Consider the following 19,858-nt stretch of genomic DNA (forward strand, 5'->3'; position numbering starts at 1 on the left):
ATAAGTCCATTTCTATGGGCTACGGCGAACCTCTATGTAACTGCTCGGCCTTTCGCGTCGCGGACTCGAAATAGTTCAGAATGTTTACAGAAACACACGTGAATATCGCTACGAATGTCTCGGATTTTACCAGACACCTTTGGAATAAATCTATTGCGATAGGATTACCGTAAATCGAATGCAACGCTAAAATGCCGACGATAAACTAATCATTTAATAATCATAATTATATTAGTAGTCACAAATAAAATTCGACAATTTTAATAATATAAAAATCTAATAGAAAAAACTAATATGATTATTAAATCTAATTTTGTTTGCTCCTACGTTAGACATGATGACGTTTTTTTTTTGTGCTATTATAATTAACAATGATGAAATATTCATCGCGCACTTTTTATTTTTTTTAATTCCGTTACGAGCTTTGTACGGAATGAAAACCGAATTTTTATTAAATATATGAAAGCTTAAATATATCCAGCTTGCTAGCTTGTAAAAAAAAGCGATACCAGAGGAAATGGTTGATTGAATTACTGCCTTGGGTCTCTTAATGTCATAAATATCTTATGCGCAAACCGGGTTCTGTTGATATTCCAAGTAATCACGTGCTTTCGACAAAAATTCCATAGTAGTTTGGCGATTGAAGTGCACTTAATTAAACCCCTGTTTTTTATTTACTAAAAATACTCATATAAAGTTATTCATCTATACTCGTAATTTAATTAAACATATATTGATTAATCGATATATTGAAGTAACTAATGGTTTTTTTAATTTCACTTTTTAGATATATAAAATTCACGATTCTTTTTGTGTATATATGGCAAACATAATACATTACAATTTATATAAGTTTTTATATAGGAGACTCTGTTTAAACCAGAATTTACATATTTTTTATGAAAACATTTTCATAAAAACCATTTACGTTTATCTTACGTTGTCTATTTACGGTATCGACTGGAGAGAAAAAAAAAGTGAAATTGGTCTTGTAAAATTATAGTTTATAAAGTTACGTTGCGATTCACACTTCTTTAATTACACCGTTAGAAGCAATCCATGGATTAGCAGCTGATCGTTTCTATCGTTTGTTCACGTCAAACACTACTTTCCCCCCCACCTCCCACCCTCCTGTTTCCTCAACTCACGAAGATCCAAAGAAAGAGCTGGCCGCCGTACCATTAAATTAAATAGCAGCATCCCGCGGGAATATCATGACGAGTCAAACCGGAACTCGCGCTTTCCTTTAGAAATAAAGGTAAAAAAAGAGAGGCGGAGAGAACGTCGAAAGGACCTGCCGTTCTTCAACGTGGCCACTGGGGGCCGATAAACCCGCCGCCACCCGTTCGATTTCGCGTAAAAGGGATGGAGAGCTATATCGGTCTATCAGGTTACCCGCATCCACGCGACTTAGAATCCAATTGTCGTTAAGTGCGGGTGCGATTTATCGCGAAACAAACGGGCGGTGTGCTTCTTTAGGCGCACGCTTAACACAGCGTGCGAATATCGCGGTAGGTAAAGACAGGGGATGTCGTTACAAGACAAGAAAGTCGTAGAAAGTTCTCCAAATTGACTTCGCGTAATGAAAACATCGTTTATCTTTTCCCCGCGAAATGTATAAAACATAAAAGAGTAAAAAGAAAAAAGGCGGAGAGCGAATAGGAAGATAAAAAGAAAGTGTAAAAAGTACGAATGTATATACAAAATACGGAAAAGGCAGAAAAGCTTGAAAATTTTTTAAAGGTCCGTTAAATGTTATGAGAAAAGTTTAGAAGTAAAGTAAATTTCAATTTTTATTCCTCGATTTAAAACAACGCATTTCCATTTTTTTTTTGTTTTTTTGTTTAAGAACGGAGTGTATACGTTACGCGTATTTGAATTTACAAACAGTTGTATATTTTGATAAAGGTAGGAACGGCGTACTGACGCGCATTACGTTCATGTATCTCGTGCGATATAAAAATGTATGATGCGCATATTGTACCGCGGCATATTGTACCAAGTCTCCATTTCTGCGACTTGTATGAAAAACAAGCGAAGTAGATAATAGCCGTGGCATGAGATTTTCTTTCGCGGAACTTTAGACTTTTTCAGTTTTCCGCCTTTTGAACGCTACTTGCTTGCGGTATGTATGCAATCCACGAGTATAGCCGGCGTTCGCATTGTTACCGTTTTCCGTTTGAGCTTCCCAGAAATTTTATAAACGAGTTCAGGTGCGTTAAAATTTTTATCCAACACAAACGTTGTATGTTACGTACGTACGTGTCCGTATGTTATAAAAATTCGCACGCGTTTGCAACAGAAATAATGCAAAGCCGAACTACAGCTACTTCGTTAATTTAATTAAAACTGATGAAAAACTGACATTATTACAACGTTATTATTACCATTATAAAATCTATTCGGCTATTTGGCAAGAAATTAAATTTGCCATTTTCCACATTCTAATTAAGAGACAGATCCGTGCTGTCTACTTAATCACAGGAGCGTTGAGTAACAACCGAAAGACAGATTCCGTCTGTATTGGACAGCTTGATGTACACAACACGTCATCGACTATCGATTAGTCAAGAGAAATAAGCGTACATACATTGCAGCGACGTGAGTACAGATCCTATTAATTCGAACTAATGGCTGTAAAACGAAGCACGACGTATAAATCGTAGCGCGACGCTTCCGCTTAAAATCGAAGCGAGTTTATGCCAGCATCCACGCGAAATATGCAATTTCTTTCGGCAAATAGATTCGCAATCGGGTATCTTTACTACGTGCTAATTAAATTTCTCTCGGCGCGAATCGAAATTTTTATTGTATTTATTTTTACACGCCAATATAAAATTGACAGACTTTCATGATGTAGAACAAAGGGACTAGAAAATGATGTAGACCAAAGGGAACAGAAAATAAATATATGATATAGTGTAAAAAAAAAGTTAAATTTTTATTGTTAGCCCTGGCAGAATAATTTTATTTCAAGAATACTACTTGTTAATATTTAACAACTTTAAAATCACACATTGGTTAAAATTTTTACATGCTAACACATTTACATAAATTGACCTAAACTTATTATAGAACAAGAGAAATAAGAATATAAGTATATACAGTAATCTTATCAGAGAAGAGTTAAATTTCGTATTATTAATATTCCTGTCAAGAGAAATGAAATAATGTTTTATTCGGGAAATATTTATTAATATTTAAATAATCATTTCAAAATCGTATCGTAGAAGACGCGCGTTTTCCTCGATCCTGATTTTCTTCCGATCTGATTTTAAATTACGATCGCCTCGCGATCCATTAAAAATTATTGGCCCTTAGGAGCGGACCGTGCTCGCGCCCGTTCGCGTAGCGCTGATTAGCACGCGGAAATCGTACGCGATTCGCATATCTACGATTCGAAGTGTATACAGCAAAAGCGGACATTGGCCTGTCGAGATTAGGAAGTTTCGGAGTAATCTCTGGACGAGCGTACGGTTCGAAGGATCGACCGACCGGTCGGGCAGGGCGATTACGGGCGCAAACGCGCGCAATCGGAAGCTGTAACGATCATTAGCCTATAAATCCCGGTCGAATCCATTTACGAGGAAGGGCGCGTTCGTGCATAAAGGCGAGGATAAATTCCTCGACTCCGAGAGTCGACGAGATACTCACTCGAGGGATTTCGTGAAATATTCGCGACTATATAAGCCGGTCTTCTCTTCCCTCCGCTCGTCCGCCATTCTCCAGCCCCCCCCCCCCCTCCCTCCTCTCGTTCCGGTCCCTTGTAATTAGAACAATCCTTCGACTTTCGCGCCTTCCTTCGCGCCGAAACTGCCTCGCTCCCTCGACAGGAGATAAGAACCGAGACGGATGCGACGTAACCCGGCGGCTGAGAAAAACGGGGAATGAAAGACGAGAGAGGGGGAGGGGGGGGGGACAGGAGTCAACTAAGCGGACTAAATAAGCATTTAACGTACAATTGACACCGTCTTCCCATTCTGCGACAGCGAACGATGTTATCGGGGGACGGTGTCTCTCCATTTGTCTCCTCCTCGCGCCAAAGTTTGGCGCTTCCTCAGTCGACGTCGCGCATTGTTCCCGATTGCCATTTTATACACCGTATTTCGAGCGATTCAAACCGGTTCGAAATGAAAAGCACCGTACACAGCTCGCTTACAATGATTTTATTAAGGCCTTTAATGTTCTGTTTAGTGACATGTCCGATCGCGACGTTGAAGCACACGTGTTTGTGCGCACGTGTTTGTGTGCGCGGACGATAAAAGGCGAGAGGGTTTTATGTTCGTTTCGGCGTTAACATTAGCGCGCTTTGAACGGGACGTCCGCCGTTTCGAAAATCTATACGCGATATTTTTAACAAATTTGTTCGAATGTATTATTAAGCCCCCGCTTGCGTTATCCGATTTTGTAGGCATTGTAATTTTATAACCTACGGTTTTATGTAACAGAAATATCCAAAATCATCGTGGGAGGAAAAAAAAAGGGGGTTGACAATGCGATTTGTCCCGTTGCGACCGGGGCTCAATATTATATTGTTACACGGTGCAAATTCGATGTAGCGCATTGTTGGCCGTATTGTCGACGAAATATGCTGCAAGCGCGGCTGGCTGTAATATCGTATCGGGACGATTTTATGCAAGAGTTCAAGTTTCGCTTTGCACGTTGAAGTTTTACAGCGCGATTTACGCTCCCTGCGCTGTTATATGTCTCGATCGTAATCCGTAAACGGGGCGTAATTACATTTTAACGATAGGCAATGCTTATCCGTTTGAAGCGCTTAGACGTCGAAACCGGATCTATATAAGAGATCCTTTATGACATCGACCGGGAATCTCTGGAATTCCGCGCCAATCTCCGCGGTCCATTCGAGAATGGCTCGCGATTCACGCCGAGGGTGAGATGAACGGTCGCAAATTATCGGCGCCAATAATAGTCATCCGACATTTATCAATAAACGTCCCCTCGTCTCTCCTAACGCCGCGATATTAACGCAAGATAGATATTTACAGGGTTTTTATGACAAATTACGGTCCCCGCGAAATATTAGCATTTACACTGCAATTTTCCAAGACCGGTTTACATTGAAGATAACGCCGTAACGGTGGGGCGTTTTAAATATCTCGTTCACACCGCATTCTAATTTGAATTTAATTCGATTCTCCTTACGTCTCCCTAAGGTATCTTATTTTACGTATTCACGACAGTAATTGCTTGTCCAATCAAGACATTCAGCATTTTCTTAATTACGCGAGATACCAACAGTACCAAAAATTAAAAACCCGCGATATCGCGAAACTCGTGAAGAATTTCGTGAAAAGACTCATGATTATGGAACGTATATAATAAAAAATATTTTCGGATAAAGAAAAATATAAAAAATATATAAAGACGTGATGGAAAGTGCAAAAATATAAAAAAATAATAAAATGTAAGTGTTGCGCCGTATTGTTCTGCGGGAGAAATATTGCTCCCAATACAGCTTTCAATATTTAAATGCACTAGGTTGTGTCTCGTACATTTTCGTACGTGAAAATCTCGGCGCTTTCTTAGAATGTTTTTAAAAACCAAATTAACTATAAGGATTGATGAGCCATTGACGGTTACCTTTTTGTATGAGAAATCAGTTTTAAAATTGTAATAATCTTTGTAAAAATGAAATAAAAATATGCATATTAATAAAATGTAACAAATATAAAGATACATTTATAGCTCGCACAAAAAGTCAAGGAAACAATAATATGTACGCATAATTGTTTAATTAAGCGTGAATCATCTTTTATCGAGAATCATCAGTCTCATCCTTATATAATTAATGGCAATATTATCGACTTTCAAAAGTACTCTAAGAAAACCCCGAGATTTTCACGTATCGTACGAAAACGTACGAGACACAATGCCCGGCGTGTTTAAATGCTGAAAGCGGTATCGGGAGCAATATTTCTCCCGGAGAACAATACGATATAAAGGGGAAGAGCGAGAGAGAGAGAGAGAGACCAACTGCCGCGACAATGTTCGCAGTTACCGCCGTCAGGAAACGCACGCGTAACGACCATTACCCTACTACGTTTACTCTGCGGATGCATTCGCCGGCGCTTTATATCGGCGCAACACTCGCGCGTTCGAGGTCCGAAGACGAACGCGAACCTTTTCGAATACGCCCAGGGGGATACCCCGAAGTGGGAAAATTTATCTCGGATCGGTAATGGGCCCCGATCGGAGCGCGTAGCGCCGACCCGACCGACCGATCCGAGCTATGTCGAGGTCTCACGGTGACGAAGTAGCTTTTCCGGGATAGCGGTAGTGTAGTTGCTCCTCCTCGTCGCGTGCATCCCCCGGAGGATTTTCCGAGCGGCTGCCAATATAAACTCGAGGAAACAGACGGAGTAGCGCACGGCCGGGTAACCAGCATCCCGGCGCCCTTTTCCCACCTTCCCCCTCTCACCCTCTCGCCTGCCGTCGTTGTCGACGCTGCCGCCCGTTGCCGTTCGGCCGCGTAAAGTGTCTCTTACGCGTACCGTGCCGTAAAAATGGAACTGCTCGCGCATAAATGTGTTTGGTCTTCGATCGAGGGCCTCTTCCGCAATATAAACGACCTCGTTGTTCGAATTTCTCGAAAAGGAGAGAGCAAGCAGCGTTTTCCGTCATCCTGCAGCAATGTCGAAATGTGTTACGCCGAACAGAGAGATCGATCAGTAGAAAGGAATACATACATCGAGTATCGATCCCTGTTTTATTGATTTCTTTCCCTTTTTTTTTTAAATTAAACCTCCGTCAATTGCTACCGATTGAATTTGTAATTACTTTTCCAGGGTTTAATTCATGTCAGTTTTTAACAATGTAACTACTATTAGTTTCCGTTCGTACAACTTTTGTAATCAATGTACCGCACATAATATACGTTTCAAAAACACCGATGTGTTATTGACGTAATTTTGAAAAAGTTATAATCGCTTTGTGCCCGGATTTTCCGAAAATGCAACAAAGTGCACGACACCGAATCAAACGTTATTAACGGAAAAAAATAAAGTTCTATTGGAATAGCAGTTCCATAATGCAGATTTTATTTATCCGAGGTATTTTACACGAAGTATACGTTGCATTCAGCTGTGCCAATAGCGAATTGATACATTGTCGACCGATTGAATGCGAATGCCTGAATGGATGCACAAGTAGCCCTCGATAACATGCCTCAATGACGGCTTTTCACTTTGTAATAGGATCGCAATAAAAGGAGAAAAAAATTATATTGTCAACGGTAAAAATAGGTATCAATGGAATAATCATTAAATTTAAATCATTGCCTCAATCGCGTAACTGTCAACAACCATCTTCTCGCACTTCATTTTTCATTCGTTTCAAGCCTCAATCCATCGAGTCTGTCATCGAGAAGTGATATGCAACCATAATTTTTAAATAACTATAATTTATACAGACTTGCTATCACCTTTACTGTCTATCTTTTTAATCTTTTTACGGGATAAATGTCGTGCGATATATTTCAGATATTATAACATTTTACGAAGTTAAACCTTCTATATCTATATCTATTTAAATAGCTTGTGTTGATCTTTAATTATAGATAAAACGAAGGTCCAAGCTACGTCGCGAGAAGTGAGTATCTTTTTTTTTTTGCAGCACATTATTGTGTCGTCTATAATTTCCTTATCTCGCAGAATCTACATGCACTTTCCACGGTAGTCGGGTTCTATGTGCGAGTTATTGCGCCTAAGTGGAAGAAACTCGATCAGGTTAAATGCGATTACGCATTTACGTACAGAGCCACATCCCGTATATAATTATTGCGCCGACGAGCACGGTTTTCTGTATGCGCTTAATAGAATTCGGCAATAAATCGCGCGCGTACGCCATTCTGACGTTAAATTAACTCATGGATGTAGAGAGAGAGAGAGAGAGAGAGAGAGAGAGAGAGAGAGAGAGAGAGAGAGAGATTGGCGTGCGAAAATCCGAGTGCTATAAAACAAGAGCGAGCCGACAGATCGTCCGAAATCAGCAGATTGCATCGTTTATCACCCACTGTCCGAAAATCTATGTATACGATATGCGCAATTTATGCGAAACGACCATTTAACGGCACGCAACGCGTATAGGTTCGATTTTAAATGCCGTCTACGGCATACTTAACCGAATGCAACTGCGCATGACGACGTAATTACTGCGATCCCGCCAGGGACACAAAAAAGGCGAATGTAAAAAAATTCCACAACGCAGGGTTAAATAATTGAAAATATTTATTCGAAATATTCGTACATGTATTACGTACGAGATATTGTACCACCACTATGCAATACTTCAACTTTTTTGCATTTCGGAGATTTAATTAAAAGCCCAAAATGTGAAATTATAATTATGAGAGATTGAAATCGCGCGCGATTGACGTTGCGTATATATATATATTTGCAAGTTGTTATAAGTTATTCTCAAATTAATAAAATGTTAATAGAAAACCTATGAAAAATTGTTACAGTTTATACAAATTCTTTTATTACATCTCAGCAATTCATGTAAAAAATAATTTAACACTCACCAGAATAATGTAAGAGCAGCACAATTGCAGCACGATCGACTTGAAGAACTTCTCGGTCTGTAAAGTACAAATACATCTAATTATAACAGCTTCCAAAATAATGGATATTTTAAAATGTAGTATAATAATTATGAATAATTACGCAGATTGATCTTTTATCTTTAATTTGAAAATAGTCATTACCTAACTTTTTTACGCAAACCCACATTTATTCCATAATTTGAGATCATGATACATTATGTATATACATGTATATTCAATATATATTTCTTTTAGTAAAGAGAACTGAAAGAATAGGTACAAAGTCTTAATTAACAACAAAGAGTACTGTACTGAGATCCATTTCTTACTACTGAGGTATAAAAAACACCCCGAGTGGAAAAGATATTTAAAAATAGAAAAACGTAAATTATGATATCCTTCATACATACACTTCCATAAAATTTGATACAAATATATCTTATGAAACATCTATATTTTATTTATGCAATAAAGCACAGATAAATAATAAATCATACCCTTTCGTTAAGCTGCCTCTTCCTGACACTCGGAAGATATTCATTCGCGAGAGAGCATAGTTAATTATCGCGCGCACGCTAATCACCAGGATACACAACGACGACGACGACGACGTCGCAGCACTTTACATGGCATTTTCCCGGTGCGTTAATCGCACGTGATGTTAATGACGGAAGAGCAACGCAAAACGAAGAACGACACGGGGATACGATTCTCTTAGCTCTTGCAACGTCTTTGAATAATTAGCGGCGCGTGAGAGAACTCGAGGAGCGAAGCGGAGCCATCACCAATTTTACGTTGATAGACGACCGTTACTGTCGCCAATAATCGTGCACGCTCGCGAAATAATGCACAAACGTATACACGATCGCAGAAATCAATAGCACTAAGACCGATAAGTGTTTGCGGAGAATCGCGATCGTGTACAATGTTTCCCGGCATTCGCACTTCTCTCATTCTCCTTACAAAGGGTAATGCAACGTCACGAATGCCCTGCTCGGTCTTGTGTCTCTCGCGGTCATCTTGTTTACAATGTAATAGTACGCACCGCACATCAACCAGTTTATTGCTTTCACAAAATATTAATGTGCTAATAACAAATGCGTACTGTAGAATAAACGTACATATACTGAATTTCGTGTTCCTGAACGATCGATTTGACTTTTCGTTGCTTAAATTGTTTACTACTCTCATGATTACTCGTATACTATTCCGCGGTCTTGATACGAGAGCACGAGTCGAACATTTAAATACTTGAAACTTTAAAGCACGATGCGGAACATACTACGCTAAGTCGACGCCAAGTACTTTTCGTAAGTAGTATGAGTAAGCATTGAGTAATACTACTGATATCCGTAAATAATTCTTGTTTTTGATTGTTTGCGATTCGCGCTTCTCTATCTTACCTCTGTGAGCAATACATAGACATGTTAATGAAATCGCAAGAGTTAATTAATCATCAAGAATGCTTATATTTTAAGTAAGAGATAGCATGCGTTTTCTTTTATTCACATTACACATTATCTAACTACCGTCAGATTACCGCGTCAATTTTATATTGTATTCATAATATCAAACAATCCAGTTAGGTATTACGTTCGTCGTCTTGAAAAAAGAATTTACTAAATTGAAATAAATATTTTTTCAAATAGTACCATGCAGAAGTTTTTATAAAAAATAAATAATATTTACTTCAAATAAGATAATGTTTTTTATAATTTAGAAAATGTATAATACATTTTTTAAATTTATACAAAATGTATAATACATTTTCTAAATTATAGAAAATATTATCTTTGAAATAAATATTATTTATTTTTTACTAAACTTCTGCATGGTACTATTTGAAAAAAATATTCATTTCAATTTAATAAATTTTTTTCAGTGTAATACTACTTCTCATATAATATCGATTATTTCTATTTTACACGAAGAGGAGAAATTTGTTAAGAAAAGAAATTATAAATTTAAAAAATGTATAACAGTTTAATACCGAAAAAAAATCAGAACAAGAATTTTATGTATTGTACACAGAATTATTAGATGAAATGACAATTATGAGTTTTCGCTAATTTTCTTTCACATCTTTTTCAAATTATTATCAATCTACGTGATTGAATAAAAGCATTCTTTATTCTGAATTAAAAGAATTAATTTTTCATTTATATTGGATTTGTTTGACGGAGCAAGCGTCATTTGTTCACATCATACGTCACAGCTTCCGACGCGAACCGGTACCGACCATCAAAATGTTCTCTTCGAGAATACCGGCCACTGACGGCCATTTGACAGCGACATATGTATAACAGGCAGCCTGAATGCTCTAATGTATAATATTTTAAATTGTATAATATTTTAATTAACCTGAACGGCAATCTATTTACCACCGTCTAGACGTAATGCTAATCAACCCTTGCTCTCGCGATTGATAACAAAAGCGAGCACGTGCGTATACATACTGGGTATTGATGCATAAACAATCGTAAACGAAGATATATTAGTTACGGCCATCATTGAACACGAACTATAAAATAAATGCATGTCAAATATTTCGCTCCCTGCATTTCGAAACAACTGCGAATAAAAAGATTATTATTGCACGTTACGCGTTACGCGTTTGTTCGCGAGTGGCATTTATGCTACGTCGAACGAAAAGGTATTTACATAAATTACTTGAACTGTAAAAAGTCGGTAATAGATAACAGATCGGTAGGAACATTTATGAGCAATGTAAATTTTATGCGTACCATAAAACGGTCAACTTCGATCGTTTGTAACTCGAAAACAAATTGCAACTTTACTTTTATATTCGAATAGTTTCAATTCTAATTTATTCTCAGAATGCGCTATTAAATTATTATTAGTACAGTGGGATATTGTCTGTATGTACATATAAGCCGATGTATAGTTTTTCAAAGCGTGAAAATAAATTCTCTCGTGAAGCAAAATTCGATACTAATAGATAAGAGGGTCTTATTTCTTAATTAACTTTCAGTGAACTTAAGTAGAGTCTTAAATTATGCTTCAGTTACTTTAATATCGAATATTGAAAAACTATAAAAAATGACGATGTACATTTTCATTAGCTAATTGATTGATTTAAAAATAAATTAATAAAATAAAATATTAGCACGTGAAATACCTGCAATTGCTGGCTCAAGGTAGCTTCTTCATTTTTCAAATGAATAAAATATATGTACGTAACAAAGAATAGAATAGAGAAAGAGAGAGAAACGCTTAAATTTTATATTTAAGTTAAAAAAGTGCTTCTTTATAAATTAAAATATTCTGAATAAAAAATTTAATATATTGTAAAATAATAAAAACTCTTCAATATGATTTATTATGTAATAAAAATACGTTTAAAAGATAAAAATGTGTATCTCCGCGTTACCAATGTCGCGTGAAAAAATTGATAATTTCAAAGAACTAAATTAAAAAATGTGTTTGCTCCTTTTTTTTCAGCTCCTCCACAGAAGGTGGCGATCAGCAATTACCCGAAGAAACACGTAATCGAGGTGAAAGTGGGCGAATCGCGACGTTTAGAGTGCGTCGTTAGTGCGGCCAAGCCGCAAGCCTCGATCATTTGGTATCGCGGAAACGCGCAGATCAAGGGTGGCGACACCACTATCTCCCCAATCTCCATCCAGGACGGTAAGTAGCTGCGCGCTATCCTGTTACGCACGTTGATATTCGATTACGATAATCCCGCGCGCGAATGAATATATCATGGTTATTACGCGACGAGGATTAAATGACCGCATTATACGTATGCACAGATAAGCGCATTTCTGATCTAATAACGCGCTATCGTCTAATTAAATTTCGCGACCGGGTATAAATAGTTCTCTCGTTTATACGCGCAAAAGCGAGCTTTTGAACGTAACTGCCGTTACTCTGTCACATTGATATTAGATTTGAGATAATTACTGCTAAACATACGTGTTCGTTTTTCTTTTCACATTAATTTTTGGTTCGCAAAATAATTAAGTTTTACTAATAAATAATTTTTACTGTTATTATAAACTGACCGATAGTAGAAGTAATCGAGAAATTCAACGATATTATATTTTTCAATGTCAGTTAATTAATAGGCTGAATTTTTAATAAACGTGTTATATTGAGATATATCTAGAGGCACACAAATCTTTCATAATAATTAAAGAAAAATAATATTTACTTCTCACATTGATCCTAAGCGGTTATATATATATTTCTTCATTTTTATGCTTTCTAGGTGAAAAATTGAAAAAAATGTTTAATGAATAAATATTAAATATATGAATTATATAAAAAATTTTTATACAGACTGTTTTATACAATTACAATGTCAGCAGTTTTATCCAAAGAGCGAACAAAGATTTCTGCGGATCTTTCGTTTAAAAATCGACGTTTTTTATTACGTTTTCTACGATCTTTTATATATTCCGAATTAATCGAGCCCGCTGTAGTTACAAGTTAAACGAAATGCCGTAAATACCTACAGTACCGAAATTGGATTCAGACTTAAGCAAACGAGGGCGAATGAGCGGCGAATGAATAACTTTAGCGAAGTGAATAGATGGACTGCCGATCGCTCTCGAGGAGGCGAGCTTGATGTTCATTCGAGCTCGTTCGCGCTTAGTCAAGATCCGGCTTTAGCGCCGCGCGCGATATTCAAAGGCGAATAAGTAATCTCGCGCGTTCCGGTCGGAAGATGCGCTCCGCGCGCGGTGGAAGTGGGGAAAAAGATTGGGACGTGGCGTCGCGACGCCTCTCCTCTCTCCCTCTTAGCTCCCGGCCGCCTTCCACAGTTGCCAAGAGCATCTTCGATCGATCCCCGTGACACACAGCTCTGGCCGCGCTCCAACTGCCGAAATTGACATTCCTGCCTCTCGCTCGCGCCCCCGCCGCTTTGGCGTTTTTACATTCGCTCGCAGACAGCCCGACGAGACATCAAACGATTGCATCGGCCGGCTCGCCGTTTTACCACCATCCGACGTGGGCACCGCTAAAATATATCCCGATAAGAACGTCGATAAATAGCACGGACGAAATGAAAAAGTATGCGAAGCGACGCGACGCGACGCCATAGTACGGTGGTAGTACGACCGGGTGTTCGCGAAATGAATACGACGATATTTTTGCAAATGCGAGCTCGCGGCAGTCGAAAGTAAATAAGAAAAGTTTCTGCGAAACGTGATGCATAAAGACGCCTCATTAACTATTTCGATGAGCGGGAATGAACGAATGAATATCCAATGAATGCAGAAACTGCCATTTCTTGTCGGTGATGAAATATTAATCAGTATCTGATGAAAGACAGAAGGAGAGAAAGAAAGGAAAGATTAGCAGGAAGAGGAGGCTTAATTTTTAATAAACATTAACCGTCATAGCGCCATTAATTTTAATTTAAATAAAGAACGAAAACTTTAACATGAAAGCATTTAACATAAAGCGCATAAAAATATTACTGCAGCTGGTTTTTTATTGTGTAATTAAATGTATGATTGATTCAATATATCGTAGAAATTTACTTGCACGTTTTCGCGAGTGCCTGCATACATTCGGTTCTCACATGTAAAATGCACGGAGAAGGAAGACACGTATTTTTATAAATATCACGGTTATTCGCGTATAACACGAATTTATTATCGGAAAATACACGTAAGCAGACCGTGATGAATTTATAGGTATTTAAAATAAATTTACTCTTTACATTTAGCGGATTATTCGATGGAAGGTAAAATGAGTATTTTGATATCATTTTACATTACGTGTTTTAATATTATCCCTTTCGGTGTAAAATGTGAACATCAATTCCAGTCGCAATTTATAATACGTTTTAAGAACAGGGAATAACATTATCGGTGATGCATCGTAATAAAAATCGCGTCACTCATGAACTTATCTTTGTGCTCACGAATAGGCTGCTCTTACGAAAAGTACGATAACATTTCTTTTCGCTTTGCGCGATAAAAATCACCTCCTCCTCGCTCTCTCTTGGAATTGTCTAATACTTCCAATATTTTATCCGACATCAGCGTAACGTTACTTAAGGACGTAAGCTGTCACATCTCAAAGAGTACCAAACATTTTAAAATTTCAGAGATTGTTCTATTGTTATATTGGAGTAGTTTAAATGTTATTTAATTTTTTGTTTGTCGCATTTGTAATACTTATTTGCAAGTTTGATGAAGAAATAGCATTAAAAAAGTTATTTACCTAAAACTGAAGCAAAAGAACTGTTTCCGCTACGCATATTTGTAAACCAAATGTTTCTTTGTTTTCTTCTTTACAGCTAGTTTCAGATATTTAAGATAAAAATTCTTAATTACGAAAAAAGAAAGAATAAACCCAAGAAGCCTGTTTTTTAAATTTCAACGGCTTTTAGCTATTATAGTTCCTTAACGCAACTTTACGTCCGCAAGAAATTGAGAATGTATATGTACGAATGTCTGTGAAAGGCGTCTTAGCGCTCGTTATACACGTTAGATACGCGCTGTCTAACAACTGTGAGGCTGCGAACAACGTGAAACGCAAGTTACGTGCAGAAATAAATCACAATCGTCGTCGTCGTCGTCGTCGTCGTCCTCGTCATCGTTGTCGTCGTCGTCATAGTCGTTTCCTTTTGTCACGATGCTCGCATCCCGCTTGTCACCCCAGTAACAATCTTTCCTGCGATTGTTACGCATCTAGTACACGACGCACTCCGTCGCTTCTGTCCCTGGCGTTTTGTCTCCAAAAAACCGTGTGGATTGCAACGCGCGGAATAAAAGAGCCGTGCGTCGCGCGCGCGCTTTCCGCGTAAAAGCTTGTCCGAAGCTTTTAACGGAGATTTAAAAGATGTGCATCGCGAGCACGCGTATCCTCCTCGTGACGTTGCGTGCACTCGTCGTAACTCTAATGTAAATTACGGTATCCTCGTGCGCGCCGCCTATGAATAATTCAACTTTCTATGCGAGTCTCGAATTAATTCGACAACCCCCCGCAAATAATCGAGCGATTAAAGCGCCTTTGAATCCCGATCGGGAATCAATATCGCGTATTGAAATTAATTTTCCCATAAATACATTAAGATGTTTATCGAATAAACGCGCCTTTTGTAACTTTCTTAAATAAATACTTAAAATTAATTACAAATTTTGAGCGAGACACAATATTAATTTGAACTAAAAGCAATTTTGGCTCTTGAAAAATTTCGAGAGGTAAAATTAATAAAATATTGACGTCACCATCTCTATTACACTTTTTTGAAATGGAGTTAGACATTTGTAGAGAATAAGCAGGGACAATTAAAAGGATTAATTCTGCTACTATGAGGTAAGAGTAAATGCCAACTGGAATTTATGGCAATTTGCTATTCCGCATTCCTAAAATTCTCAAGTAACATTGTAAGGCAAAAAAACATCATATAATATCGAAGGAAAGTGGTTGGATTCCGCGGCTATGGAGCAGAAGCGGGTGGCAGGTGGTATTTATTTCGCGATTTGCGCGGACAATGTTGCAGAGACGGCCAAGCCCGGGGAAACGAGGGAATTGCTCAAGTACGACACCCGCGGTTCCATTACCATCACGCCTACGGCGGACGATAATGGGATGGATTACACCTGCGAGGCCAACCACCCGGCGATACCCCGTGACAGGCCTATGCGGGCCACCATTACGCTTTCCGTTTTCTGTAAGTACAACCGACGGCTACGAAAACGTGATCGTAGTCGCATGATCGCCGCCTATGCGATCGCCATCAGCACGCTCGATGTACCGTCGCGGAAAAAGGCAGTAGCGAACGTTACATGAAATTGGAGTAGCATTATCGGAATTGCCTGAAACGGGCCGACATTAATTCTAGGCTCTCTTTAATTCTTTATCAACGCAGCGCGAAGCTGAAACGCGAGTCTCATCATTTGTACACCGAGAGAACAAATAGTTGCGATAGTCATAATATCATTGTAATTTATTGTAGTCATTTTTGGACCCATTTTAAACTCATTTTTATCGTTATTCAACAATATAAATTGTAATTTAAACTATATTAAAATTCTCGTAATTATAATATTAGAGTTAGACTGTGCAACTTATGGTTTCCATAATCAAAATGGAGATTTTAATATGGAAAATTTTATCATAAAACAATCACACTTAGTATATGGTTACTATTATCAATATTATAGTAATTATTATAAAAATGACACATTCCTGACTATAATTATTTTACTACGCAATCGTAGTCGCAAATGTCACATATTTTTTTCTCGGGGTATACGAATAAAATGAATGCTTTTTAGTTTTTTACGTGGTGCAAGATAGGACACCACGAGCCAAGCGGAGAGAGTAACTTTACCAATTCAGAGATGTATGATCGCGAGGGTGTATAATACCAAAATTAGCGTTGCTTTCGTCAATTATTACTGAAATTAATGTAACAAGTTACGTTGAGTTTATTACGTAATATAATTCTCGGAATGAATTGCAATTCGCCTAATATATATAGAACAAAATTAGAACATGCAGATTTACGATATCCGCGGTGAGCCCTTCTCGCATGCGCCATTCGGGAACGATCCCGATTATCCGGATTTTCAAATATCTAAGTTTCAACGTGAATATGAACTTCCGTGTAATGTGCTCGTCGTTTCGCTGTCTTGAACAGATCCACCCGGCCCGCCGTACATAGAGGGCTACACGGACGGCGAGACCGTGCAGCGCGGTCAGAACGTCGAGCTCGCCTGTCGATCACGTGGTGGAAATCCACAGGCAGAGATTGTCTGGTACAGGAACGACGAGAAGGTCACGGCGGCCCATCGGCGGGGGCCCGGCGTCAGCGAGAACGTGTACTCGTTCATAGCACGCGCGGAGGACGACAAGGCCCGGTACAGATGCGAGGTCTCCAACATCATGAGCGTCCAGCCCATGAAGGTGCACGTCGATCTCACCGTCCTGTGTAAGTGTGCGCGCCACCGCGCGATAATTGCGCGCGGTAAGGTAGCGGTAAAACCTTGCAAATTGCATTTCGAGAAACGCTCCGAGGAGCAATTCACCCTATCCAGCATCCCCCTCACCCCCCATGTCCATTCCCGCGTCTGTTCGCCGCAAATCACACACCCATTCTTTCTTCCTGTAATCACGTATTATTATCGCGTCTTATACTAATCGAATAATGGGCTTTAATTTTTAACACATTTAGCACATATTAATGAGCACGTTTTAATCCCGCCCGTATGTATAATTATATATTATAACCGTTTTTATATTAATACCTCTCGAATAACGCAAAATACCTCGATTTAATTTATTCACTTGTTTATACATATTTGAGAATTTCAGATTTTATTTTATTTATCTTGCTGAATTAATAATTTTGCAGAATTAATTAATTGATATTTTATTGAAGAGCTATAACTGGTGGTGTATAAAAACATAGGGAGTACGGGTTTTATTGCTCTTAAGATTTTGATATTTCTTTCTGTCGTTGAATATTGTAGAATGCACATTTCTCACGAGTGATACTTGAGACGTATTTAAGGTCTTAGAATATTAACGTTGCCTGATGCCTGTTTGTGGCACTCACCATTACTTTACCGCAATGCATAGTATTGCACGACTAAAGGTATTGCGCGGCATATGGACGATCTCTTGCCGACGGAACAGCCGCATAAATAATTCCGCTTCTCTATTTTCGCGCTGAGGCTACCGTTCGCGTTACCCAAATTGAAATTTTGCGAACTTTATGTTCGCGTGATATATGCGGGATAAAGCTGGAAAATACCGCTTGGCTGTGGCTTATCGTACACTTACGATTAAGGGTAAACGGCTGTCGGTCGTGTTGTTGCAGTTATTGACAGAATCTGTCGGTAAACCTTACCACGTATTTTTATGGCCAACGTCAAAAATGAAAATTGATGACGGCAAGCGACATTAGTTTCCCAAACGTAGCCCGACTTTTGGAAGCCGGAAATTTGCCTAGTTGGATCTCAAGATTTCAAAACCGCAAAATTCAATAATTTATCTCTCTAGCATTATGCGTTTCTGTCTTTATACTGATACGTAAGTATTTTTATTAATTATTTTATTAATAACCGACCTTGCCTATTTGTTTCGAAAAATGTGGAATAAAACAATTGCATCTTGCTTTTTCCGCGTAAAAAAATGATAATTCGATGAGACAAAATGGATGCATGAAGGAATACTTCCCATCTTAATTTTTTTAATTTTTTCGTTGCGTTTGTTGTATTGCAGTTGAGCATTATGTCATGTTACAAAATCAAAGTCGATTAGCTTATTCGAGAAAGGAATAAAAAAAATTGATTATTGAACAAACAATAAATTATAACAAAACTATACATAATTTATAAAAATGATATTGCCCATCTCCCTAATACCTGCTCCAGAATCTACTCGTTACATCCCTTATCTCCATCAGGTTTTTATGGACCACCGTTTACGTGAACTAATTCGAGCTTTTTCACGCCCTTACTTTTATGATCCCGCAGTTGCGCCGGCCGGAGTAACCATCACCGGGCCGACCGAGGCGAAGGCGGACGACCAGGTGCTCATTACTTGCGCGACGGAGAACTCGAATCCGCCCGCGGACATAAAATGGACGGTGGACGGGCATAATTTCGAGAGCAACGCCTCGAAGACGGAGGTGGCGCCGAACGGGGGCTGGATCACCAGCTCGAACGTGACGTTCAGCATTAATCGCAAGAGCCGCAGCATCGTCGTCATCTGCCACGCTTCCAACGCCAAGCTCACGGAGAACGTGGTCGGCACGCACACGATAAACGTGATATGTAAGCGTCCGCCACCCTCCCTCTCTCTCTCTCTCTCTCTCTCTCTTCTATCATACAATTTCGCCCCGGTACAAGTGCATCGCGCGGGCACATTGCAGTTGTAACGAGAGAGACTCCAGGCTTCTCGCCTGCGGCGAAAATCTAATTTCCGTCTCGCGTCAAAGAACCGGTACCGGGTGTACCGGAACTACCGCGAGATACCTTACGGAAGGACCTTTCAATTACCAATTGGCGATATTAAATTTTTCAGCGGCCGCGCGTCCGATAAATCTTCGGACAAGATAAAATCGAGATATATAGAATTAACGTAATTAAAATGTGAAGCGAAAATTCAGTTGATTATTTACGTACTTCGGGCTTCATTTATAAATTTATCCTTTTCGCGGGTATATTTGTTAAAGAGGAACCTACCACATTTTATGTATTTTCAATTAAAACGTAAGCAACTTAAATTTTATTAAAATGTAATATTAAAATCTCTATTTCCCTCTTTAACTTCTGGTAAAAAAAACTTCCAGTCAAT

At 38.6% G+C, this 19,858-nt stretch overlaps 1 protein-coding gene across 4 annotated transcripts in view; it reads left to right on the top strand.

The window, feature by feature from the left end:
- The window catches only part of LOC105832753 (nephrin), an 83,001-nt gene that overhangs the window by 41,370 nt on the left and 21,773 nt on the right, over positions 1 to 19,858 (top strand). For all 4 annotated transcript variants that reach the window (XM_036293893.1, XM_036293892.1, XM_036293889.1 and 1 more), the window contains exons 3-6: positions 12,029 to 12,217; positions 16,053 to 16,223; positions 17,196 to 17,486; positions 19,036 to 19,335. In XM_036293893.1, the coding sequence (XP_036149786.1) occupies positions 12,029 to 12,217; positions 16,053 to 16,223; positions 17,196 to 17,486; positions 19,036 to 19,335 (951 nt within the window). The remainder of the gene's footprint in view (positions 1 to 12,028; positions 12,218 to 16,052; positions 16,224 to 17,195; positions 17,487 to 19,035; positions 19,336 to 19,858) is intronic.

The sequence above is a fragment of the Monomorium pharaonis genome, chromosome 11 (assembly GCF_013373865.1).
Source record: "Monomorium pharaonis isolate MP-MQ-018 chromosome 11, ASM1337386v2, whole genome shotgun sequence".
NCBI lineage: Eukaryota > Metazoa > Arthropoda > Insecta > Hymenoptera > Formicidae > Monomorium > Monomorium pharaonis.